The 26,141-nt window shown below is 46.7% G+C and overlaps 1 protein-coding gene across 1 annotated transcript in view; it reads left to right on the top strand.

Moving 5' to 3' along the window:
• ATP12A (ATPase H+/K+ transporting non-gastric alpha2 subunit) overlaps nucleotides 1–26,141 on the top strand; it is a 27,655-nt gene extending 1,514 nt beyond the window's left edge. The window contains exons 2-22 of the mRNA XM_012809494.1: nucleotides 2,930–2,989; nucleotides 4,140–4,343; nucleotides 5,131–5,244; nucleotides 6,123–6,257; nucleotides 6,388–6,505; nucleotides 6,757–7,025; nucleotides 8,179–8,377; nucleotides 8,534–8,643; nucleotides 10,201–10,335; nucleotides 13,962–14,154; nucleotides 16,296–16,471; nucleotides 17,756–17,892; nucleotides 21,802–21,952; nucleotides 22,480–22,648; nucleotides 22,734–22,888; nucleotides 23,883–24,006; nucleotides 24,190–24,335; nucleotides 24,848–24,981; nucleotides 25,183–25,284; nucleotides 25,690–25,781; nucleotides 25,858–26,141. Of these exons, the coding sequence (XP_012664948.1) occupies nucleotides 4,242–4,343; nucleotides 5,131–5,244; nucleotides 6,123–6,257; nucleotides 6,388–6,505; nucleotides 6,757–7,025; nucleotides 8,179–8,377; nucleotides 8,534–8,643; nucleotides 10,201–10,335; nucleotides 13,962–14,154; nucleotides 16,296–16,471; nucleotides 17,756–17,892; nucleotides 21,802–21,952; nucleotides 22,480–22,648; nucleotides 22,734–22,888; nucleotides 23,883–24,006; nucleotides 24,190–24,335; nucleotides 24,848–24,981; nucleotides 25,183–25,284; nucleotides 25,690–25,781; nucleotides 25,858–25,886 (2,790 nt within the window). The 5' untranslated portion in view covers nucleotides 2,930–2,989; nucleotides 4,140–4,241 and the 3' untranslated portion in view covers nucleotides 25,887–26,141. The remainder of the gene's footprint in view (nucleotides 1–2,929; nucleotides 2,990–4,139; nucleotides 4,344–5,130; nucleotides 5,245–6,122; nucleotides 6,258–6,387; nucleotides 6,506–6,756; nucleotides 7,026–8,178; nucleotides 8,378–8,533; nucleotides 8,644–10,200; nucleotides 10,336–13,961; nucleotides 14,155–16,295; nucleotides 16,472–17,755; nucleotides 17,893–21,801; nucleotides 21,953–22,479; nucleotides 22,649–22,733; nucleotides 22,889–23,882; nucleotides 24,007–24,189; nucleotides 24,336–24,847; nucleotides 24,982–25,182; nucleotides 25,285–25,689; nucleotides 25,782–25,857) is intronic.

The raw sequence follows: 26,141 nt of genomic DNA, 5'->3' as shown, positions 1-26,141 counted from the left end.
GTGGCTGGCGCCTTAGCCGGTTGAGCTATAGGTGCCGAGCCCCTGGGCTATGTTTGAATCCACCAGCCTCGGTGTATGTGGCTGGTGCCCTACCCACTGAGCTACAGGCACTGCCCCAAATCAGAACTCTTTATTATCTTTCCTGGAGAGCTCAGTAACGTTTAGCAGCAGCACCACTGGCCATTTGTCCATGTCTATGCTGATAGACATTTAAGGATACAGCCCTAAAGTTGAACTGATCTGAATTCAAATCCCAGTGGGGCCAGGGTTCAGTTTCCTATTTTTGAAAAATAGGAATTAAAAAGGGGACCTACTTCACAGAGTTGTTAAGAGGGTAAATGAGATAAGGCAAGAAAGACTTCTTAGCGCAGCACCACATATAATTATTTCCTGTGCATCACTAACATTTATCGAAGACTTGCCTATTCTTGAGATTGCTACTTGCATCATGAATATATATCCATTCCCTTGGATGCCTGTTGATTATGATGAAAATTTCTCTTCTTTGAGCACTTTGTGAAGAAGTGTAATATAGGAAAATAATTTTCATAGTGTTGGCCAAGAATTCCCTCACTTCCTTGCTGAGAAAGGAATGGTTTTCTTCCTCTTTTTTGTCAAGCTTCTCACAGGGGTCTTGTAATTTGCCATAGTGTAGTTAAATGCTTTTGCATTCTGCCCTCTTGGCAACCTATAGCCTTGATGACAACTACAGTATTCTCATCGACTCTTTTATTTTGTTTGTTTTTGACACAGAGTCCTTTGAGACTGGGGCTTTTTTTTTTTTTCCTTTGCAGTTTTGGCGGGGGCCTGGCTTAGAACCCGCCACCCCCACTATATGGGGCTGGCGCCCTACTCCTTGAGCCACAGGCGCTGCCCTAGAGACCGGGTCTTGCTCAGGCTGAGCTTAGGCAGTCTACCTGCCTCGGCCTCCTGGAGTGCTAGGATTACAGGTGTGAGCCATCAAACCCAGCCCCCATCTTTGATTTTTTTTTTTTTTTTGAGAAAACATTCACCCTGGGTGGGATGCCATAATGTCACAGCTCACAGCAACTTCAAACTCTTGGCCTTAAGCAGTTCTCTTGCCTCAGCCTCCCAAGTAGCTGGGACTACAGGTGCCCGCCACAACGCCCAGCTATTTTTTGGTTGCAGGCTTAGGTCAGGCTTGAACCCACCAGCCTCGGTGCATGTGGCTGGCGCCATAACTGCTGTGCAACAGCCCTGAGCCCTCTTTGACTTTTTTTTTTTTTTTGAGACGGAGCCTCAAGCTATCCCCCTGGGTAGAGTGCCATGGCATCATGCTCACAGCAACCTCCAACTCCTGGGCTCAAGCAAGTCTCCTGCCTTAGCCTCCCAAGTAGCTGGGACTACAGGCGCCCGCCACAACGCCTGACCATTTTTTTTTTTTTTTTGGTTGCAGCGTCATTGTTGTTTGGCGGGCCCGGGCTGGGAATTCGAACCGCCACCTTAGGTATATGTGGCTGGCGCCTTAGCCGCTTGAGCCACAGGCGCCCAGCCAACTTTTTAATAGTAGTCTGGCAATGACCCAAGTCCCAGTCACCAGGAGTTGCCCTGTGCTATTCCAGGACTGGTCAGCAGGTGGCACCCCTCCTCCTCCACCCACTGTGCTCATCCCAAAGCCCAGGTTGAAGGGACAGGAAAGGTCCTCTGCCTCAAGGTAGAGCCCTGAAAGTTTGAGGGCCATCCATGCACATAGTTCTAACCAGCCATGACTTGCATCTGCCCAAAACTTAATACACTGCACTATACACTCTGTACAGAACTATGCCTCAACTCTCCCAATCACCAGCAGTGTCACTTGCAATTGATGCCTGTAGAAGATGAATGAGCAACGTAGAATCTAGCTAAAAAGCTATAAGCAAAATAACAATAATGTACTAATAAATTATTCTTTATTGGAAAGCCTAATCTTTTATTGCAACAGGAAACTTTTTCTTGCATACACTTGAGAAAAGAGAGGTTCAGGCAACAGTCACAGTGTAAATCTTTGTTGCAGATAATCAGGACTTAAAACAATTCTGTGTATTGGGTTTTGGTGGGGAGAGGGGGACAAATAGAAAGGTTTGCTCTTGGATTTTCTTCTACGGGAAGAGGTTTCTAGTCCTTTGGCCAGTGGTTCTCAAAGGGAGAAGGGAGGATTCCCCCACCCCAAACCCAGAGACATTTAGCAATATCTGGAAACATTTTTGGTTATCATACTCAGGGGAGGGTACTAGTGAGTGACACCTAGTGGGTAGAGGCCCTATGACAAAGAGTTATTGGTTCCAATTGTCAGTAGCACCAAGGTTGAGAAATCCTAGTTAGGTCTAATGATTCTTTAGTAAAGTTAACTGTATGGGCCACACTGGTGTTCGTTCATGTGGCAGATGTTCAGTCTGCAGGCCTTTTCTAGCCATGAACTCTCTGAGTTTCCAGTACTTGAACAAGGGAGGGCATGCTTCTGCCTGCTGGGGACCTTCTAGGGAGGGGGAGGAGTGGTCCAAACACAGGAACTAAGTCTGGTTTGGTTTTGCCCATCACACTCAGCCAAACCCAGGATTGAGGCCAGTATGAAGCATCCAGTTTATGAGGACCTAGGGAATGGGTATGGGCTCGGACTTGCATGATCTGGAAGTTAGATTGAAGTGAGGATCACTGCTTTTTTATAAAAACTAAAGACAGCTTCTGGATGGTAGGTGACAAGTGAAGTCTAAACTCAGGTTGGTGGTGACCCAGCAGGATGAGGCGGTCCTGTGGTACTACCTTCCCTCTCTGCACAGCTGCCTGTCTTTCTCTCCTTCCCCACACCTCCTGACCCTATCCCATACGCTGGGCTACTACTCCCAGCTTTCATGGCCTGGCCAAAGTTCCGTGTTTGAGTTTTTCGGAATTATCTAATTCATTCTTTTCTTTTTCCTTTCATGAACTTTAGGATGACCACAAGCTTAGCAATAAGGAATTGGAAAAGAAATATGGAACAGACATCATTACGGTGAGTCATCAGGGAACCAGGGATAGGGAAGAGAAGCCCCCAGCTATGCAGAGGGGAGAGCTGTGTTCTCAAGGTGTGTGGAAAAGCAGAGTGGCCGACAAATAGCGGCACCTTTGAGACTGCAGTCATCTGCATCTGGGTATTGAATGCACATCTCTTCCAGTCAATAGGAATACCTACTAGGTGGTTTGCTCTGGTCTGGCAGTGACAAGGACAATGAAGGATAGGGTACCCTGACCCTAAGGAGGAAGCAGGTGGGTAGAAAAGCCAGATGTTCAGGGAAGTATCATGATAGCCACTCTATCCTGCCTGGACACCCAGTGAGAAGCTGTAACAATGTGCTGAGAGAACAGTGGATTTTGGCCAGAGGGAGCAGAGCTAGACTTTCTCTACAAAAAATACTTTGTGGGGGAAAATTCCCTATGAAAGTACAGGATATCAAAGGCAGGGGTGCCTCCTTGTGGAGCTGAATGCAGGCTCACCAAGGAAGGGATTGCTCAGGTGGGCCTTAGTGCTTGGGTAGGATTTACAGCTGCTAAGATGAACATGAATTTAGGGTGGATTGTAGAAAAGTACCAAACTTAAGGAAGAAAAATAAGTCAACATGGTTGCTACACAGAGATTCCAGAATAGATCCTGTTTCCTGGAGGGTCACTGTGTTGACCTTAACCTTGGTGACTAGCTTCTCTATTTCAAATCTTCCTTACCCAAATTACTCCTATCACAGGATAATCTCTGAGAAATTAAAGTTCCTTCACAGAGCACAGCGCAGTGGCTCTGGAGCCAGTCACCTGGTTGAAAGCTTGTGCTGCCACTAACAGGCCAGGTGCCTTGAGCAGGTTAGGTAACTTCTTTTTGCCTCAAACTCCACATACATGAGTGTGGATAATAATGGTTCCATCCCCAGAGATCATGGGGATGATCTTGAAGAATAAGAGAGTAAATATATGGAGCACACTACCTGACTAATATTAAGCATTAAATACTCTTACAAAAAGGTGAGGCCTCAGCCACATTCCCCCAGACCTTCATTGGGCACATTACTGCCTAACTACAGGATACAAAAATATGAGGCCCAACCCCTGAGGGAGGAGAATTGTCTAATGCCTACTTGTTTGTGTGTGTGTGTATTGTCGCTTGGCTTTCTCAGGGTCTCTCCAGCTCAAGAGCTGCTGAGCTGCTGGCACGGGATGGGCCCAATGCCCTCACCCCTCCCAAGCAGACGTCGGAGATCATCAAGTTTCTCAAGCAGATGGTGGGGGGCTTCTCCATCCTTCTGTGGGTGGGAGCCTTCTTATGCTACATCGCCTTTGGGATCCAGTACTCCAACAACCCATCGTCATCCCTGGACAATGTAAGGCCTGCCATCCCCTCCTGGTCTTCCCAGTCAGTATCAGGGGACAGAAGAGCCCTGCAGTCTGGCCTTGTGGGCACAGCCCAGGACTGCAAGCAGAACACTACCGCTGCTTGGGCACTACCACTGCTTGGGCACTGCCCGGCTATGGAGAGATCAGCAGGCTTGTGTGGGAAAAAATCCCTATGAAAGTGTGAGATTTCACTTGGTAAAACAAATGTGGTATCTAATTGGCTGATATCTCAGAGGTAGTGTGAACATGAATTTGAAAAAGGAAAAAAATGAAAACCCTCAACTCCTACAACAACAAAAAAATTCAGCTCTGTGTGCAGTATATTTTGGGATCTTCCTCCTTGAAGCTTATCCCTCCCTTCAACATGGAGAGTGTGTACCTGCCAAAGTCACAAAACTTCCAGGGCAACGTAAAGCTGTGAGAATGAGCCAGAGGTGACAGGCCATGGAGCATATGGTTTGACTGACAAGGAATGCATAGAGCAGGCACATCCATGATAGCAGGGCTGGGCAGAAGCAGGGAGTGACCACAAGGGGCACTAGGGATCTGTTGGCATGATGGATTTGTCCTGGGGACTGTGGGGTTGGTTGCACAGTTCTGGAAACTTACTAGAAATCAGTGAGTTGGCCACTTTACGTGGGTGAATTCTGTGGCCTATAAATTCTACCAGGACACAACTGTCAGTGTCTCATCACCCAGCGGACAACTCTAGCCCAGGCCCCGGCTCGTTCCTGGTACCCATTTCTCTGACCTTTGCCCTTCCTCCCCACCCAGGTATACTTGGGCTCCGTACTTATCCTGGTCGTCATTTTAACAGGGGTCTTTGCTTATTACCAAGAGGCAAAAAGTACCAACATCATGTCCAGCTTCAGTAAGATGATCCCTCAGGTGAGTAAGGGGTGAGGAAGCCTCCACTGTGGGAACAGAGGGGCCAGGGCCTTGGGGCTCTCCTCAGCCCTGGTCCACCCTTTGCGCTCTAAGAAAGCCTGGGCAAACCCCTTCTACTATCTGAACCCATTATCCTCACAAGGTGTTGAAGTGATCAAATGAGGCTGGATCCAGGAAAATGGCAGTCATTGTAGGATATCTTTTATTCCTACTCTTCAGCATTTGGGACAGTCATTCAGGTGGCTCAGGGAGGGACCTGTAGAATTCAGGGAGTTTGTTCCCTGGCGGGTGAGGAGACCCCTCTGTAATTGTCCGTCACTCTTTTTGAAGCCATTCCTGATCCCAGGGCATGTTGCACCAAAATGCTTTCAACAGGGAAAACAGCAGTCCCCAGGACCCCCTGTTACATGTCCATGGCAGGACAGCCCTACTGACCCTGGCCCAGAGAGCTGCCCACTGGAGAGAAGGGTTCTGGGTGGAGAAAGTGACTTTTGCAGAGCCATATAGCTCGGATTCTCCTCATTAGTTTCCTTGACCTTTGTAGGAGTATTAAATTCTCTGGTCCCACCTTCAGTACTCTTCCCAGACACCCAGCCAGGGTTGATCAGCCTTCACTGTCTTCCTTCCCATGAGGCCTGGGGCTCTCACTTTGCCAGATCAGCACCACAGCAGCCTCTTCTGGTTCCAAGAACATCTTTGTGAACTCAGGAAAAATAGTTATAGAGGCTTTAGTCCCAAAGTGATAGTCTCCAATCTCATTTTTGCCATTCTGACAGCAGCGGGTTTCACCGCTTCTAAACTGGGACTGGTGTGGCACAGGTGGGCAGCAGGTGGCATCCTTGAGGGTCTGAGGTAGCTGTCACGGTTCTCTTTTACAGCAAGCCCTGGTCATCCGAGATTCCGAGAAGAAGGTAATCCCCGCAGAGCAGCTTGTGGCAGGGGACATTGTGGAGGTTAAAGGGGGAGACCAGATCCCTGCGGACATCAGGGTGCTGTCTGCTCAGGGGTGCAGGGTAAGTATCAGGGCACCCACCCTGAGGACCATGCTGGGAGCTAGGCGGAGGTCTGTTGTCTCTCCTAGCCTTAGGATAAGAGGCGGGGAAAAGATGCCTCATTTTGAACTGTTCTTAAAATTTCTTCTAGGTAGATAATTCATGTCTCACAGGGGAATCTGAACCCCAGTCCCGCTGCTGTGAGTTCACTCATGAAAACCCCCTGGAAACAAAAAACATCTGCTTCTATTCTACAACCTGTCTGGAAGGTAAGGCCCACTGGTGCTCAGGCCACATGCCCACGGCCCTTTTTCTTCCCTGGACCTTGTGTCTTTCTCTGTTTGCCACATCTTGTTTCAAAGCTTGGCCCAGAGGAAACACTGGAGCTGAAAGGCAAGGATGCTTGGCCTTCCTGATATCATGTGCTAACTGATCACACAAGTCCCAGCAGGGCTGTACCCTGGCTGTGTTCCCCTCATAGCTAAGGAGTCCTGGACTAAAACATCTGTTTCCCCTGTAGGCACTGCCACTGGCTTGGTCATCAGCACAGGTGACCGCACCATCATTGGTCATATTGCCTCCTTGGCGTCAGGAGTTGGAAATGAGAAGACACCTATTGCCATTGAGATCGAGCACTTTGTTCACATGGTGGCAGGAGTGGCCGTCTCCATTGGCGTCCTTTTCTTCATCATCGCAGTGTGCCTAAAGTATCAAGTCCTGGATGCCATCATCTTCCTCATTAGCATCATCGTGGCCAATGTGCCTGAGGGCCTCCTGGCCACTGTCACTGTGAGTCAGTGCTGTTAGGCAGCCTGCACCAGCCCTATGGATAGATGGCTTCTGGGGGGGAGGCTCCCACATACAAGGACCAGTCACTTACCTCCAGGGCAGCACGCCTTCCTGGCTAAGGACAGTCATAGAACATTCCCAATAGACTTTCTTAGAGGTTGGCCAAAGGAATTGTGATATTTTTAATATTTGAATGCATTATCTTTGAAAATATATATTTTCACATCTGTCTTCAAGTCACAAATGTTACTTTGCTCCCTTAAGATCTAGACAAAGACAGACCATTTACAGATTGTCCAGAAGCCTGATGCCTTCCTCACATTTCTTTGGCAATTTCTACAACTTAGAAATTGGGACACATTGTTACATTTTTTGCTTTACTTTGCTTCTCCTCTCAGGCAAAAAAAAAAAAAAAAAAAAAAAAAAATTCCTCCCATTTTTTTCCTGCAAAGAAATCCCTCCCCTTCCTTACCTGCCTTTCCCTTTGTGAGGCCCATCTAGCTCAGTCCTCAGACGCAAGGCCCCTCCTCCTAGGTCCAGGGGAAGAGGAGGAGAGGATTCATGTCTCCAGTTTTGTGACCACAGGATCACTGGTCTGGTTGGGTCCTGACCAAAGACAAGAGAAGTTTTTGAATTCCAGGTCTCTTCTGACTACAGGAGATAGTAATGTGAAAAAATTAGACCAAGGCTATTAGTGCCTGTAGCTCAGCAGCTAGGGCGCCAGCCACACACACCAGAGCTGGCAGGTTTGAACCCAGCCCGGGCCTGCCAGACAGCAATGACAACTGTAGCAAAAAAAAAATAGCCGGGCGTTGTGGGGGGAGCCTGTAATCCCAGCTACTTGTGAGGCTGAGGCAAGAGAATGGCTTAAGCCCAGAAGTCTGAGGTTGCTGTGAGCTGTGACGCCACAGGACTCTACCAACAGTGACATGTGGGACTTGGTCTCAAAAAAGAAGAAAACAAAAAGAAAGCAATTAGACCAAAAGAAGCCTTTCCATGTGGGGGTTTAAAAGAATCTTTAAAATATAGAGCTCTTAAAATGAAATACACACGCTTCTAGGTTCCCCAGGCAGCTACTTCTGTGTTATTGGGCCTATGTTCAGAATGAGGGTTTTTCACCAAAGCTTCCTTCTCCCTCTCTCCCACCTGTCAGGTGACACTGTCATTGACCGCCAAACGGATGGCCAAGAAGAACTGCCTGGTGAAGAACCTGGAGGCTGTGGAGACCCTCGGGTCCACCTCCATCATCTGTTCAGACAAGACTGGGACTCTGACACAGAATAGGATGACCGTGGCCCATCTGTGGTTTGACAATCAGATCTTCGTGGCTGACACTAGTGAAGACCATTCAAGTAAGTCTCCTGGAGTGCTCAGTCTGGTCTGTGTGGGCTCCCGCCTGGGACTGAGGCAAGCAGACAGCAGCTCTGCAGGTCAGAGAACTGTTGGACCATGACTTGTGGACAGTAGGCCTAGCCCCACAGCAGCCACTCTTCTTCTCTGTCTTTCAGACCAACTCTTTGACCAAAGTTCTAGGACTTGGGCCTCCTTATCCAAGATAATAACATTGTGTAACCGAGCCGAGTTCAAGCCGGGACAGGAAAGTGTCCCCATCATGAAGGTAATGCTTCTGTGATGCATGGCGCATGACCTTAAATCACAGTCATTTTGAAGTCACTTGCTCCTTTCTGAGGGATACTTGGTATAAACTCTCCAGCTGAGTAAACTTTGTACCATGCTAGCAAGAAACATGCACACAGTTCTTGTCATTTGAACTAGCTTTGAGAAATCACAAAGATGCTTAAGTGACCTCAGATTGCTTTACATCCTTTTGAAAACTCTGTTCCATTCCAGGAAATGAATGTGCCTTTAAGTTACTTTCCTGGTTTCTTTGCCAACTAAGTGTATGTAATCTTAGTTTCCTTATTACATCCATGCTATTCACAGATGTTTGAAATATAATTTGATAGAAATAAAGGCACTGATCTTCCTCTCTACTAGACTATGGCAGCAGTCGGAGCTCTAAGTGTCCTGGAATATCAGAATATACAGTAAACTCTTTCCCCTTCTCTCTCTTCTCCATCTCAATGAGTCACTGAATGAGTCATGGATTCTCGTGGCTTGTCTATTTGCCATTGGTTCCCTTCCCTGACTTTTTCTTTCTTCTATTTTCTTTGTTTGCTTTTCTTTCTCTATCAGACTGCTCATCGGTAGTCTTTTTGGCCAATCACTTCTCCCTTAGTGTCTTTTCAATCTTTATGTCCAGTTTTAATTTCTCACCCAAACTCAGCCTGGCTGTCTGGCAGGCCGTGTGCTTCCATGTTAGCCTCTGAACACATTATACTTGTCACCTTTTGCCTGTATCCATCCTGGCTTCAAGTCAGCATCTTTTCCCCAATTTTCTGTTTTTCTGTGACATAACCGTTCTACGTGTCATGGGGCCAAAACTTTTGGAAGTCATCTTTGACTTCCTGCTTTCTTTATATATCACAAGTCACCATGAAGCAACACTCTTGCTTCAAAATATATGTAATTTTGTATTTCTCTTACTACCAATACTTCGCATCTAAATAGCTGTGCCAGCCTCTTAACTGGCCTTTTCAATTCATAAATTCCCATTTTTGTTTTCCTAGAGTCTTTCTGGAATGACATTAATTTTCTATAAATACTGCTTTTTATCTTTACCTCACTTTGCTGAAAAACTTCCTGGGCATCTCTGTCTTCTGCTCCTTAAGTCTAGACCTCAGACTGCCTTGCAGGGACCTCCCTGTCTTAGCACACCTCCACGTCCTCCTGCACTTGGAACACTCCACTTCATGTCTCTCCCCCTACATTCCAGTTTCTAGAAGACTTTCTTCTGCTCCTCTGTGTAACCCACCTATCACTCAGGATCTAGTTCATCACTGCTTATTTCTGTTGAAATCCTCCAGGTCCCACAGAGCTCCTACCTCTTTGAACTTCCTAATACCAGCAGGTGACACCATTGTTTTACATTCTTACCTTTGCCTCGCCTCAGTCCCTGATTGTCATGTGACTGGCTTGTCTCTCCAACTAGATGGTGAGCTTAGTCAGGAGACATGTTGGTTCATGTGCCACAGGCATATTGGTTCATTAAAAACAATCATAGAAGAACCAGATTATGTGCTGCAAGTATTTATTTCTCTCCTTTCATTCCCAGAAAACTGTGGTTGGAGATGCCTCAGAAACTGCTCTTCTGAAATTCTCAGAGGTCATTTTGGGTGATGTGATGGAAATTAGAAAAAGAAACCGAAAAGTAGCTGAAATCCCTTTTAACTCTACTAACAAATTTCAGGTGAGTTTTTCCTCACACCTGGCAGTCTTTGTTATCACTAGAATGACATTCTATCTTTGGTTAAGCCATCTTTTGAATGGTACCTGACTTCAGAAATAGTCCCTAGGCCTGTAGGCCTGGGCATCTGATCAGCCCAGGTCAGGGATCCTTTGCTGGCCTCTTTCCTTTTCTTGATATAGGGTGGAGAAGAAAAGAAAGGCAAAGATCAGGGCCTGGCTGCTCCTAGCAGCCCTCCTGGCAAAGGATCCATCTATGATGCATACATGTGCCACTGCCACACTCCTGCACAAGTGAGAGCAAGGGCGTGGGGTGAGCGCAGACACTGCACACCTCACGTGAGTCCGGCACTCACCGCACTGTCTCACTTAATCCACACAACAAGCCTGTCATATTAGACAGACTAATCCCAAAGTATAGATGAGGAAGCAGGCCCTTGAAAGTGTTGATGAGGCAGTTACACAGCATCCAGGTGACACAACCATTTTTCACAAGTCTGACCCCAAAGTCCATGACTTCTGCTGTAACACAGAAGTGGAATGTCTCAGTCCAGGCTGGGGAGTAAGCCCTGCCCACTGTGAAGACCAGTGAACAGTCTCTCAGCTGGTCAGTGATGGCTTTCAAGTCCCGCCTCATATACTACAGATAGGGCTCCTTTCTGCCCATTGCTCAGGAAGAATATGGCTCCCCTTACCTAGTCTTATCTCCTCATTACAGGGGTGCACAGCTTTTAACCATCTCCATCCTCCTTGTGTTGGAATGAATAATGTTTTATAGCCCAAGGAGCTGATGCAGATGGGATTTCCTGTAGAATTCCAGAATCCCGGCTCAGCGCCTATAGCTCAACCGGCTAAGGCGCCAGCCACGTACACCTAAGGTGGCGGGTTCGAATCCCCAGCCCGGACCCGCCAAACAACAATGACGGCTGCAACCAAAAAATAGCCGGGCGTTGTGGCGGGCGCCTGTGGTCCCAGCTACTTGGGAGGCGGAGGCAGGAGACTCGCTTGAGCCCAGGAGTTGGAGGTTGCTGTGAGCTGTAATGCCACGGCACTCTACCCAGGGGGACAGCTCGAGGCTCTGTCTCAAAAAAAAAAAAAAAAAAAAAAAGAATTCCAGAATCCCAAGCTGAAAACAGGGGGTCATGACTTGGACTTGGCCTAAATGTGAAGAATTTAAATAGGATAACTCTGTGTGTGTGTGTTTGTGTAGAGAGATTTCTGTTGATTATCCACCTGTCTTTGTTTGCATAGAATTGAGGGCCAGAGAAGAACTGTGCAACTGTGTTGCAAACTGCCGTCCTTGTAGAAAATGAACCAATAAAGAATCACAGTGAGCTAAATAGGCAACTAACGAAAATGTATGACATAAAATATTCAAGTCAGGAAATCAGATCTTTTATTCAAAACCTAAGTGAAAATGGAATGGGTAACAATCCTAAAATGCCAGTAGTAATAGTAGTTATTCTGTGCCAGGTTCCACTTGTATTAAATCCTTCATTCTCAAGATGATGCTGAGGTGGGCACAGGATGAGATTGAAGTAGAAACCATTAGTCCATAGTGTAAAGACCAGGTTAGATGATTTTCTGATAAGGAACGAGACTCCAGATCTTACTGCAGCCCCATCTCCCAAGGTATATGCATTCCCTGCCATTAGAAGTGAGAAAAAATAGGTTCTATGAGGCTTTGTGTGCAAGCCTGGACATGGGAGATGGGGGTGGGATGGGCTGCACAGAGTGGGGCTACAGGAGAGAGAGATAGCCTGTATAATCTCCAACAGGAGAGGTTACAGGTGCTCTTTGGATGGTACTCAGGCCATTTTGTATGCACCGGTGAGCAACACTCAGCCCTCAAATGGGCTTTAGATATCATGATCTTAGAAGGTCTCTGGTAGATGATTCAATGAAGGGAACAAAGTAGAAAGGTCTGGTCTTAGTGAGCTTATATTAGCTATGCCCCAAACAGACTGCTCTGTGAACATATTTAAAATGGTTTATGGTGAATTGGAAATTAGAATAATATCTTACAATGTTTTATATAAAGATGAATGTGGCTGGGCTCAATGGCTCATACCTGTAATTCTAGCACTCTGGGAGGGCAAGGCAGGAGGATCACTTGAGGCCAGAAATTCAAGAACAGCCTGAGCAAGAGCCAAGACCCCATCTCTACTAAAAGTAGAGAAATATACTGGGCATGGTGGCAGGTACCTGTAATCCTTGCTGCTTGGGAGACTAATGCAGGAGGATCCCTTGAGCCCAGGAGTTTGAGATAATAGTGAACTATGACAGTGCCACTGATTCTAGCCTGGGTGACAGAGGAAGACTCTATCTCAAAATAATAATAATAATAATAATAATGATGAATTTAATTAAAATATTATCCTCCATGATCAAGGGCAGTGACACTCTGGAGCCAGTGAGGTCAGGTTCAAATGTAAGCTCAGCCACTTATTAATATGTGGCCTTGATCAAATCACTGAATCTCCATGCCTTATTTTCCTTCTTTGTAAAAGGTGATGATGATAATAATAGTACCTATGGCCTTAGGGTCACTTTGAGGATTAAGTGAGTCAATGTATATAGTGCCTGGCACATGGTATACACCATAAAAATGTTTATTATTCTTCTTTAAATGTGAAAAGCTTTATATTTTAGAAAATGATGGTGGTGACAGATTGGAGGGTTTTTGATTGGTATGGTTTGGGATTTGGTTGGTTGTTTTTTCCTTGGCTTAAAAAAGAAGCTAGCAACCTTATTCGCTCTGTCTATTTTGTTTTGTTTTGTTTTTGTTTTTGGTATTTATCTTTGATATCCAAAAATCCAAGAATTACTGATTTTGAATCAATTGTTACACCCAAAATTATACCATTGTTCTTTATAACTAATTTTCTCCCAAAGACTCCAGCTTCCTGAGATTCCTCCTGAGAAGAGTGCCTGTCATATATAGCAAGGGCAGGGCTATATAAGAGTTACTCATTTTATTGTTGTATATAGAATTTTTTGACATTTTTTTCTGATCATCTTAGCATGGATCTAGCAGTCAAATTGCTAGATGAAGGCATTCATACTAAAATTGCAACACGTATGGCCTGGCTGGCCTCCCTAAAGGCTATGTGTGAGAGTGTCATCCCCTTACTCCCCTGCTGCTTTCTTTTACATCCAGCATTAAGACCAGATCATTGCCCAGATGAAGAGGCATGGGAACCTCTGCTGCCCCTAATGCCTGCCTGAGCTCAGAGTACCTTAGGTCTGACCCTGCTGCTCCCCACTGAGGATGGGGGGAGTCATACAGAGGTGCACAGACCCCAAACTCTCCCATACACCTCAGGGATTCTTGCTCAAGTCCCAGGATTTCACAGGCCGATGGCCTCAGGGGATCTTGCTCAAGGCTCAGGATTTCATAGGTTGATGGCCATATCCAGCCTCCCTAAACCAGCCAGTTTCTATTTGAAAGACTCAGGGTGCCTATCTGGGTGAGGGCCAAGTCTAAATCTCTGCATATTGACCACTAAGACAAAAAGGACAGCTGGGGCTGTCATTGTTCCCCCTTCTGCTTTATGTTTTGAGGACAAGTGGAGAGAAAGGAGTGTTTTTCACCCTCTGATATCTAACATGTCCATCTACTCCTGCCAGCTCTCCATACATGAGACAGAGGACCCCAATGACAAGCGCTTCCTCCTGGTGATGAAGGGGGCTCCCGAGCGGGTCTTAGAGAAGTGCAGCACTGTCATGATTCATGGAGAGGAGCAGCCACTGGACAAGAGCACCGCCAAGGCCTTCCACATGGCCTACATGGAGCTGGGTGGGCTGGGCGAGCGCGTGCTGGGTGAGTGTGGGGCAGAGGAAGTGTTTGGGGGCACCTGTAATCTCACGGAGTGGCCGTGGCATCCCCTTGGAGCATGTAAAGGAGGAAAGGATGAGCAGGAGGGGAACAGAGAAGAGGACGTGACAGGGCTAAGAGGGAGGGGGGACCCAGGGGAGCTAAATCAGGGATGACTGGGAGGGGACGCATCTAAAACTGGGCCTTGAGTGTGGGCAAGTGGAGGGAAGTGGAGAGAAGTATCTAGGGCAGAAGGGACATCGCCAGGCATAAAGGTGTAAACAGTTTATCTATCAGTGGCGATGGCACAGTCACGGCAAACAGAGCTAGAGAAGTTAAGGTTGTGATATGGAAGTCTTGAAAGAGCAGTGAGAAGTGGAGGTTTCATCCTACACTGAGGGTGGGGGAGACACTGAGGGCTCTGCGACAGGAGTGAGCCAACCAGAGCCGGGGGTGGGGGGTGTTCCCCGGAGGCAGCAGGGAGAGGAGCCCTGGGTCCAGGTGTCTGCCCTCCCTTAGGAGACAGAGGACAGAAGTCTGATTAGGGAAGTGAGAATGTGGAGGAGGGGCGGAAACAGCAGACTTCATGCAGACAGAACTGGAAAGATTAACCACTGATTAGAGGAAAGTAGTATGTTTTTAAAATTATTAAGCTCCCCATTTAGCAACTAGGAAAACAGTGATACCAGTAATGGGAACAGGGAGTATTGCGAGGGAAAAACCTGAGAAAAGCAGGGCTGGTGGAGGAGCCTAATGGCAATATCTGTGGTTGGTGGGGACAGCCCATCCAGTTGTTAGGACCAGGGTTCTCTTCAGGGCCACAGGATGATGAATTCAAGGAAACAGAAGTGAATGGCAGATGATAAGGCTCATTAAACTCCATGAAAGTTCTTGCCAGCAGAGACGGAATCTATGGAATGTGTGTTTCTACAGGCTGTTTGGGCCGGTAGCAGATAAAACAAATAAATGAGGTGATAATGCTTTCAGTGTGCCTGAAATAACCTGCAGTGCTGGGCAATCTTTACAATACCAGACAATGCCTGTCTGCCTGGAGCCGCTTTAGTGTGTGACCTCTTGAACTCTGCTTTACTGAAATGAGTGAGGCAGTGAGCCATGCTGGGAATAAATTTATTATAAAAGTCAATGAGAGAGTCATGCGGTCTTGGCGTTCCCACTGGACACAGGAAACCCTTCTGCCTCAGCCTGTGAGAGGTCGATGCCTTCTGAGGAGAACATGGGTCCACCTGGTCCTAATCACCTTTCTCCTGCACTGGCTGCCACTGATGGAAGACCAAACCTCGTCTCACTCCCTTTCCCCACTTTGTGCAGTAGAATGTGCTGTTTTCTCTGCCAAAAATGGCCTTTCTGCCCCCGATCTTCCCTCTTTTCCTAGAAACTATGTGTGCCCTTCAAGCCCCAGCTCAGGTGTGGCATCTGTGGAGAAGTCTGTCCTGACTCTAGAGTGGCTGAAGTGCAGCTCAGCCTTTGTCATGCTACATCTCTTTAGCCTTTGCCTCCACTACTGAGCTGGGGCATCTCCAGAAGTGGAGGTTGTGCTCTCTTAGTCTTTATATGTCTAGAATAACATGAAACTAAGTGAGCACACTGTAAATTATTTTTAGATGAAGAAATCTGTCCTTCCTTTAAAAAAACATTAGCATTAAGGCAGGAAGATCACCTGAGCCCAGGAGTTTGGGTTATCATGATGCTCCCGCACTCTACCCAGGGCAACAGAGCAATACCCTGTCTCAAGAAAATAAATAATTAATTAATAAAAATCCATGCATTATAGAATTGAGGGAATTAAACAGTTCGGGTATATTCTAATGCAGTGACTTTCAGCCAGTATGCTGTGAAAATTTTAAAATATTCTTAATTAAATTATTTTCAGAAGAAGTTCAAAGCACAGTAAGTATATTCTTTTTTATACTCTTTTTTTTCATCAACATAATTTAAGTGTGCTGCAGAAGTTTAACTATAGGTTTGAGAGTGCTGTGAGGTTAAAAAAAAATAGGTTGAAAAACACTGCTCCTAGTGCATTGGTAAAATAATAAAGCACTGACAGTGTTTCCACCTGTCCCCTTATCCCTGTTTGTTTGTGACTCTTATCCTAGTTTCATTATCTCCCAAATCCATCCCCATTTCAGGTTTCTGTCACCTCTACCTGCCAGCAGACAAATTTCCAGAAAACTACTCATTTGACATAGACACCATGAACTTTCCCACCTCCAACCTCTGTTTTGTGGGGCTCTTGTCAATGATTGACCCTCCTCGCTCCACTGTGCCAGATGCAGTCACCAAGTGTCGGAGCGCAGGAATCAAGGTAGGAGTTGTTTCCTTGATCCAAGGAGTTCTAATACTGGTCACAGCAGATGGTCTCTTCAAGTAAATATCATTTCTTTTTTAAAAAGTCTCTTCTTTGACTGTGCTAAGGTTTTAGTAACTGTCCTGTAAAAAACAAAATGATAGGCTCGGCGCCTATAGCTCAACAGGCTAAGGCGCCAGCCACGTACACCAAAGGTGGTGGGTTCGAATCCCCAGCCCGGACCCGCCAAACAACAATGACGGCTGCAACCAAAAAATAGCCGGGCGTTGTGGCGGGCGCCTGTGGTCCCAGCTACTTGGGAGGCGGAGGCAGGTGACTCGCTTGAGCCCAGGAGGTGGAGGTTGCTGTGAGCTGTAATGCCACGGCACTCTGCCCAGGGGGACAGCTTGAGGCTCTGTCTCAAAAAAAAAAAAAAAACCAAACAAAAAAAATGATAGTGTCTATATGGAAAAACCCACAATGATTACTACCATGAGAAGAATCTCCCAGTGCCCTGAACTGGCATCTCTTAGTCCACCAGGATAGGTAATAAAAGGCTTTATTACTTAATCTTGAGGTTCAGCTTCCAAAATGCATATTTCTTTGTGAGACTAAAACCAAAATATGAGTTCTAATATTATCTTAATATCAGGACTGCTGAAACACGGGGTGCCCCAAGTAGATATCTACTGGCCCTTTCATAAATAAAGTGCCATCAAAAGGAAGAAGTGTTGGGCGGCACCTGTGGCTCAAAGGGGTGGGACCCCAGCCCCATATACCGGAGGTGGTGGGTTCAAACCCGGCCCCAGCCCCCCCAAAAAAGGAAGTGTTTGAGGGATGGTGAATGGTGGGATCACACCTATGGTGCATAATGCAAGGGTACATGTCGGATCTATTAGTATAGAGTATAAACTTGCATTATGCACCATAGGTGTGATCCCAACCCAATAATTAAGTAAATGAGATGAGGTATATATTAACCAGTGTGATGTAAGTGTTCCTAATTCTATATGAAATCAGCACATTGTACCCCATAAATGCATTATTGTATACATGATCTGTGTGTTTATGATTTAATAAAATAAGTAAATAAATAAAACAAAAGGAAGAAGTGTTAAGAAGCTTAGAAGCAAGGGTTGGCCTTTGGGATTAATGTATCCTTCAAAGACAGTGTGTCTCAGATCCCAACTACCCATAGGACAAACCTTAGTAATCACTAATCACATTCTCCCAGGTTGTAGTGGAGCTGGCAATACTGAACCATCCTCACTTTGTGTCCATGGGCCTTTCTGATTGTTCTAGGTTATCATGGTTACTGGTGATCATCCCATCACAGCCAAAGCCATCGCCAAGAGCGTGGGGATCATTTCAGCCAACAGTGAGACAGTGGAAGACATTGCTAATCGCCTCAACGTTGCAGTGGAGCAAGTTAACAAGCGGTGAGCACAGAGCCAGCACAGCAGAAACTCCAGTTTTTACCCGGAGGCACTGCAGGTGCTAAAGAGCTGTACTATTTGGAGTAAATCACCCTTTTGCTAAACACCCTCTCAGGCGGTGCCAGGCTGATTTGATCTGTAATTCACATATCCACGTGCTCACTCAAAATTAAATGGAGCACCTAACATGTGCCAGACACTGTATTGATACCATGAAAATGACCTTCTAATACTCCTTGTCTAAAATTTCAAATCTGGTGGTATAGATCTGAAAAAATATGTGCCCAATTTGGAGTAAGAAAAACTGAAACAAACGGTTTATGTGTAGTCACTTGGCATGGGTCCAGTTGAATACTGAGGAATAAGAATTAGGTAAAGGGTGGTGCCTGTGGCTCAAAGGAGTAGGGCGCCAGCCCCATATGCTGGAGGTGGTGGGTTCAAACCCAGCCCCAGCCAAAAACTGGAAAAAAAAAAAAAGAATTAGGTATAGTAAGAACATTTTGGGTTTCATACCCCGCCCTAGTGAGCATCTTGGGTATTTATCTATTCAGCAAGCTTCACAATTCATAGCCATGTAAACATATTCCTTTTTTTTTGGCCAGGGCTGGGTTTGAACCCACCACCTCTGGTATATGGGGCTGGCGCCCTATTCCTTTGAGCCACAGGCGCCACCCACATACTCCTCTTTTTTATTTACTAAAAATAGTAGTATGTAGAATGAAAGCTTCCTCAGGAAAGCATTTATCTTTGTTCTTATTAATTCTTTTAATCCATCCACTTAGCCATTCATTCATCTGTTAATTCTTTTTTTTTTTTTTGAGACAGAGTCTCACTATGTCACCCTCGGTAGAGTGCTGTGGTGTCACAGCTCACAGAAACCTCAAACTCCTGGGCTCAGGCAATTCTCTTGCCTCAGCCTCCCCAGTAGCTGGGACCACAGGTGCCTGCACAACACCTGGCTATTTTTGTTGTTGTTGTTGCAGTTGTCATTATTGTTTAGCAGGCCCTGGCCAGGTTCGAACCCAGTATCTACTGTGCTATGGGCACCAAGCCCATCTGTTAATTCTTTTGATAATTATTGGTTAAGGACCAGCTATAACCAAGCACTGGGCTAGACCTGGAACTATAAGTAACAAACAGAACAATACTATCTCCACCCTTGGGTAACTTCCCATCTGCCATGGCGACAGAGAAAAACCAACAATGTTGTGGTCAGTATAGTGGCAACATGAGGACACGAGGGCTGGTTGTGGGAGCAGAGTGGCCTGTACTTTGTGGGTGGTTTTCATAAGTCAAGACTCTGGGCAGCGCCTGTAGCACAAGGAGTAGAGTGCTAGCCCCATATGCCAGAAGTGGCAGGTTCAAACCTGGCCCTGGCCAAAAACTGAAAACAAACAAACAAACAAACATAAGTCAAGACTCTAAAGTCTCAGACTGAAGAGAAGTGTCACTGGCTGTGACTATACTTTCATGCATGCAGGGAGAAAATTGGAAGACCAAGGAATGTCTTCTAGTTTACTCAAGCACGTAAGCCTTTTAGGAACACAGAGCTGATAGGTAACAAGTTATTGTCAGGCAACACATTACCAAGTCAGACAGTCAACCAGAATCACAGCCTCTGGCCACAGCAATAATATCTGAGGTCTGTGTCTTCTAATGCTCTTTGGTATAAATAACATCCCTCTGTGAAAACAGGTTTCGGGCTTGTTCATTATTTAAAATAATTCGATAATACATTTTTTTTCATTTTAGCAGTTCTTAATGTAAGTTGTAGACAAGATTACCATATTCCTGCACCTCTTGAATAATGTCTTCCTTATCTTTGCCTTTTTCCTTCCCTATTTGGTGAGATTTAGTTTCCTGTTCTAGGATCTTTTAGGTCTTTGTCCAGTTTGAGCCTAGTCTTAACCACCTGCAGCGATGAATGTCCATAGGACAGTTGTGCCATCAGCTTCCTCCCATAGCACCCATTCAATGTAGATGACATGGTTTTTCCTGTAAACCTGTACTGCTTTGCCAATTTGATGACTTTTAGTGTCCATGACCTGACCTTTGTCATCCTGCATGAGCATGGATGGAACATTCTATTTCTATCTCAGCTCTGTGGAAAGAGGAGTGACACACTCTTCCTACAAATGTGGGACAGTGCACTGAAAGGCTTTTACAGTTCTTTCTCTGTCAGAAGTCACAAAGGAATCGAACTCCATTTTGGCTGCTGCTGCTTCAGTGAAAACCACAAAAGGGAGAGTGGATTACACATTTTTATCCAGGTCATCCCGAATGTTTTTGTTTTTTCTCTTCATTAATTCTAGTTTCATGACCAACCTTATAAAAACTGCATCTTCAGCCAGGTATGGTCGCTCCTGCCTGTAATCCTAGCACTCCGGGAGGCCGAAGCAGGCAGATTACTAGAGCTCAGGAGTTCGAGACCAGCCTGAGCAAGAGTCTGTCTCTACTAAAAATAGAAAAATTAGCTGGGTGTTGTGGCAGGCACTTGTAGTCCCAGCCACTCAGGAGGCTGAAACAGGAAGATCTTTTGAACCAAGGAGGTTGAGGTTGCTGTAAGCTAAGCTGACGCCACTGTACTCTAACTTGGAGCAAGAGCGAAACTCTGACTCCAAAAAAAGAAAAAGAAATAGCATCTTGGCAGGTATAAGGGAAAAGGAACATCCTTTCCTTCTTTTCTTACTTTGATTTTTTTTTTTTTAGAGACAGAGTCTCACTTTATCACCCTCGGTAGAGTGTTGTAACGTCATAGCTCACAGCAACCTCCAGCTCTTAGGCTTAGGCAATTCTCTTACCTCGGCCTCCCAAGTAGCTGAGACTACCGGCGCCCGCCACAACACCTGGCTATTTTTTTGCAGTTTGGCCAGGACCAGGTTTGAACCCGCCACCCTCAGTATATGGGGCCGGCACCCTACTTACTGAGCCACAGGCACCACCCTCTTACTTTGATATTTTTTACTAGCACCTAGGAAAACCCGTAGTTTGAGTCAAATGCTAGGATTCCAATATTTAGCACCAAGAGGAAAAACAAACCTAAAAATCTCAAAACTTAAAAAACATAAAGAAAAGGGCATGCTGTATTTTGTACCCCAGTGTTTAAGAGATTTGAAGGGCAAAATGTGGAATGTTAGCTAAGAGAAGCTGAGCTGAGAACTGCCCCATGTGACAAGGAGGCAAGACCATTGAAGCCCTTAAGGCAGGTGGGGTGTGGGGGGTTCAGAAACCAGAGTGTCTGCTGGGCTGGGGGGAGAGTCAAAGGGGAAGTGAAGCTTGATAGCTCAGGCTGCAGGGGCCTTGCTGACCAAGTTAGGGGTTCTGGGTTCTGCCCAGAGCACTGTGCAAAGCCCCTGAAGAGGCTTAGCAGGGGTGTGGCGCAGTCGGCTCTTCCTAATCAGTAGTTTCTACAACCTTACTTTTGTAGTCAGTGGACAACAATGCTCAAAGGAGACTTCAATAAACCTTACTACCTACCTAGTACAATGCACATAGTAAATACTCTGCAAATCTGAACTAAACTGAATGTTTTGGCATAAGAAAGTTCTAAGACCCCAAACATAAGAACAGGCAGTGTTTTACCTTCCCCTTGCAGGTGACATAAAGCTGCTCCAGGAAGTACAACACTTCATCCTCTGGTGAGGGAAGGGCCACTTTTCTTTTTATTCTTATTGTCATACGACACCAGGAAATAGTGTTTTTTTTTTTTTAAAACCTCAGTTTGCTATCTTGAAATGGAGACCAAAGTACCCTCAGAACTCCTAACCCATGTTACTCACTAGGGGGGTATCAAATGTCAAGGGCTTTGGGTTCCAGGCAGTCAAGATGGCTCCAGCCCAGACCTCATCCAGAAGGATGTCTCACCCCAAGGTGCGGCCTCAGGCCTCATTGGGTTTCTCTTGGGCCTCCCAGGGATGCCAAGGCTGCTGTGGTGACTGGCCAAGAGCTGAAGGACATGAGCCCAGAGCAGCTGGATGAGATCTTATCCAATTACCCGGAAATCGTCTTTGCCCGGACATCCCCACAGCAGAAGCTGATCATAGTGGAGGGCTGCCAGAGGCAGGTGGGTGAACGGCAGTGCCCAGAGGGCCGACTGGCTTGGCACTGACCACAAGGAGGTGCAGAGCAGAGCTCTGGGCCTCAGATCAGGCTGTGGCACCTTTAAATCTGTCAAGGGAGGGCTCTGTGACCTGTCTATTCCCAGGAGCACTGACTCCTCCTCTGAGGCCCTCCTAGCCTGTGTTACCTGTGAAGGACTTGCCCCAGCTCTGTCTTATAAGGCGAGAACCAGGGCTTCTGACAGCAAAGCATTTGCCACTATAGTTGGTGTGAAGAGAGAAAGATTTTAAAATGCAAAGCTATAAAACAAGAAACATGAAGACATAAGATGTAAAACACCACCATCTGCTTGCCACACACGTTCGGTTTTGCTCACTTTGGCTCATTTGCTCTAAGCTCCTTGTTCTTGCCTCTAAGATGTCCCAGCTCTAACTTTGGAGACTATAGGGAGGCCTCATTACTCTTTCTTGACCCCTGACCCCCAATCCCTGACCCCTGGGGCCCACTCCCTCCCATTCTGGGTCTCCCCAGGATGCGGTTGTCGCTGTGACAGGGGATGGAGTAAATGACTCTCCAGCTCTAAAGAAGGCAGATATTGGGATCGCCATGGGGATCGCAGGTTCCGATGCAGCCAAAAACGCTGCTGACATGGTCCTGCTGGACGACAATTTCGCATCCATAGTCACAGGGGTAGAGGAAGGTGAGTGGGTCTGTGGGTCCTCCCAAGGGTTGGGGCACCTGGGAGGCTGGCAGCAAGTCCTATAAGGAGAAATGTCTTGGCCTAGGCCGGCTTATCTTTGACAACCTGAAGAAGACTATCGCTTACACCCTGACCAAGAACATCGCTGAGCTCTGCCCCTTTCTGATCTACATTATCGTTGGGCTGCCCTTGCCCATCGGCACCATCACCATCCTGTTCATCGACCTGGGCACAGATATAGTAAGTGGCATTCAGGGAACAGGGTCTGACAACCTCAGGAGGTGTCACATTCAGGGTCATTTCCCTCAAGGGCCAGGAGATGGACTAAGTGTTTCTTAGACTTTGACGTGACAGGGCTAGTAGCCATGCAGTCCCAACAATCTCCAATTCCATGGAACATGCTTCAAAGCATGGGGCTAAAGACACATGTCAAATGCTTGGAAATTAAAACAACTTTACTTCCCCTTCAAAAAAAAAAAAAAAAAACACAAAGACAATATGCCATTGATCAAGTTTAGCCCACATCTTCTATTCTTCTATTTCTTTGGGGAAGATGAGGCTATCACCCAATTAGTCCCTGTGCTGCTGGGTGCCCAGTGGCTAAAGTAATAATCCCACAGCTGCCCCCTGTTAAGTAAGGGACTCTGATCTGGAAGCTCCTCTCCTGAATACAGTAAGCAGTCATGGTGGCTACTAAGGCTTTATAAAGCTTTGACTATAGTGATGTCACTTAATTATTCCTCCTTTCCAGTACGTATCCACGTAAAGAAAAGCCAGTGAAAGTTATCCCTTTGAGCCTGGCTTACAGGCACGGGGGCAAAGAGAGCAAGCTTAATTCACAGCAAGAGACGGTTCTGTAGGGTGCCTCCGTCCCTGTCTCAGCTCTCTGGTTTTATAAGGCTCCCAGCTAATGCCCCCATGGCTGTTCCACCCCAGTACTTGGAGATTTGGGTGGCACACCAGAGGGGAGAGGGCAGCACAGGAAACCTTGGGGTGGGGGAGTGCACTGTGGCCAAGATTGTTTGGAACTGCCAGCACACGGTGATAATATAAAGAAGAGTCAGCATTAAAGCTGCTGTTCCTAAGTTCCAAATAGGCTGGGCACCCCTATTCCTGTGGCCTGGGTGGACGAGTTCCAGGGCCCTACCCCACCCACCCCAGAACCCCTTGTTGCACCACTGCTATTACCAGCAAAAGATTCTTGGGTCACCTTCGCCAGCCTGTCCCCTTCTAGATCCCCTCAATTGCCTTGGCCTACGAGAAAGCTGAAAGTGACATCATGAACAGGAAGCCACGCCACAAGAAGAGAGACAGACTAGTGAACGCACCACTTGCTGTGTACTCCTACCTGCACATTGGTACGGTGAAGGCGTGTCTTACTTGTCACTCCAGAGAATTCATTCAAGCTGTAGGCACAGTCAGAACTTGTGATTTTCCTTTTGGAGGTGGGGGTGAGATGGGAGAAGGAACTGAGAGGAGCCAGGCACAGGCAGATCTCTGAATCCTGATGCATCCTGTGCCCACATCTCTCCCTCCTCCAGGCCTCATGCAAGCACTGGGAGCTTTTGTCGTGTATTTCACCGTCTATGCACAGGAGGGCTTTCAGCCTACCTCTCTCATTAACCTGCGGGTAGACTGGGAAAAAGATGATGTAAACGACTTGGAAGACAGCTATGGGCAGGAATGGGTAAGTGACGGGAGCCCTGCCAGTATCTTCTCTCTGCTTCTCCCCTCCTTCCCTGCCAGGACTCATACAGAACCTCCGTATTCCTGAGTGGCCTTCATGAGATAGAGATAGTGAACAACTTCTTAGTTAATAGGGGTCAGAACCCCCTTGTGACACTAATTTGGCTTTTGCCAGGATGAGGAACAGCCTCATTTCTCTGGCCACAAAAGCTTCATTTTTCACATTAGCTTTACCATTTGGTATAGAAGAGTGACCAGCCCAACCACACCCACAGTTGTACCAAATAAACTGACATTGTTCCCTGCCCACCTGCTGCAAGGAGAACAATGTTTCTTTCCAAACACTAGGACAGTGGTGCTCAACCTTCCTAATGCCACGACCCTTTACTACAGTTCCTGTGGGTTCAGATAGGAGGAAGTGGGCATACAAGTGAATCCATACAAAACTGCACTGAACCTCCCTGGAGTTTTCTTCTGAGACTTATGCCCTCTTTCTTCCTTGCCCATTAACAGACAAGGTACCAGCGGAGACACCTGGAGTGGATAGGCTACACAGGTTTCTTTACTGGCATCCTGGTCCAGCAGATAGCAGATCTGATCATTAGGAAGACCCGGAGGAATTCCATCTTCCAGCAGGGCCTCTTCAGGTACTGCCCACATGTGCCTCAGTCTCAGCCCTGGCCAACCTTGCTAAAGTGGCCAGGGTGACCACAGCGGTGGTTCACAGGACCCAGCTATGACTACACCTAGAACACACAAGGTGTTGCCTCTACCAGTGGCAAGGTCTGCTCGGTGCGTGAACATGGAGCCAGGGGGATTCAGTATGTTTGCTTTTGTGTATCTTGCAGAAATAAAGTCATCTGGGTGGGGATTGCCTCGCAGATTATCATTGGGCTGATCCTGTCCTATGGCCTTGGAAGCGTCACAGCCCTGAGTTTCGCTGTGCTCAGGTGAGTCCACCTTCAACAGCATGGAGGACAGAGTCAGCTCCAGCTCTGAACTCTGGCAGCCTAAATAAACACGAGGCTTCTTCCCCAAAAGTCATTCAAAAGAGATCACACCAGTTCCACGCTCTGTGAGCCCAGCCCAAGGCTCTGACCTGACATGTCCTGGAAGAGGAAACAGACCTTGTTAGTTCACCTGCACCCTCATCCAACAGGCTGCTTCAAAGGCAGGCACTGCTTCTCACAGTCACCCAGAATAAGTGAGGCACTTTCCAGTCTATGTAGCTGCCCCATGCATTTGTCGTTCTTTCCAGGAAAGCAGCGACAGTGGACAGTGGCCCCTTCCCAGTAGCCAGGGCGTTCTGTCCCTTTGGCTGAGCTAGGCCTCACTTCCCCATCTTCTGCTTCCAGGCCTCAGTACTGGTTTGTGGCTGTGCCACATGCCATCCTGATCTGGGTGTATGACGAGGTGCGGAAACTCTTCATCAGGCTCTACCCTGGAAGTGAGTATTGTGAATTTGAGGCTCTTTCCCTTCTTCAGCAACTCTTCATTTCTAATTATCTCTTCCTCCCTTCCAGGCTGGTGGGATAAAAACATGTATTACTGAGACCACCTCACTTCCAGCCCTCCTAAAGGCACACGATGCTCTTGTTCATCTTCTGGGCACTTGATGGGAGATTCCTATGCAGTGTAAACATCATCAAAATTCATGTGAGAAAACATTCACGAAGAAAACTGTATGAACAACACTCACTGATACTTTGTACTTAAGCTGAGATTCAACTATTTATATATGATTTTCATCTCTATCTCCATCTCCCTATTTTAAAATGTGTGACCTTCAAGGTTGTGGTATAGGGAA

The sequence above is a fragment of the Otolemur garnettii genome, unplaced genomic scaffold, assembly GCF_000181295.1.
Source record: "Otolemur garnettii isolate 467f Iridium unplaced genomic scaffold, OtoGar3 scaffold00106, whole genome shotgun sequence".
Lineage (NCBI taxonomy): Eukaryota > Metazoa > Chordata > Mammalia > Primates > Galagidae > Otolemur > Otolemur garnettii.
Note: the sequence above shows the minus strand (reverse complement) of the source record. Positions and strands in the feature narration are given on the sequence as shown.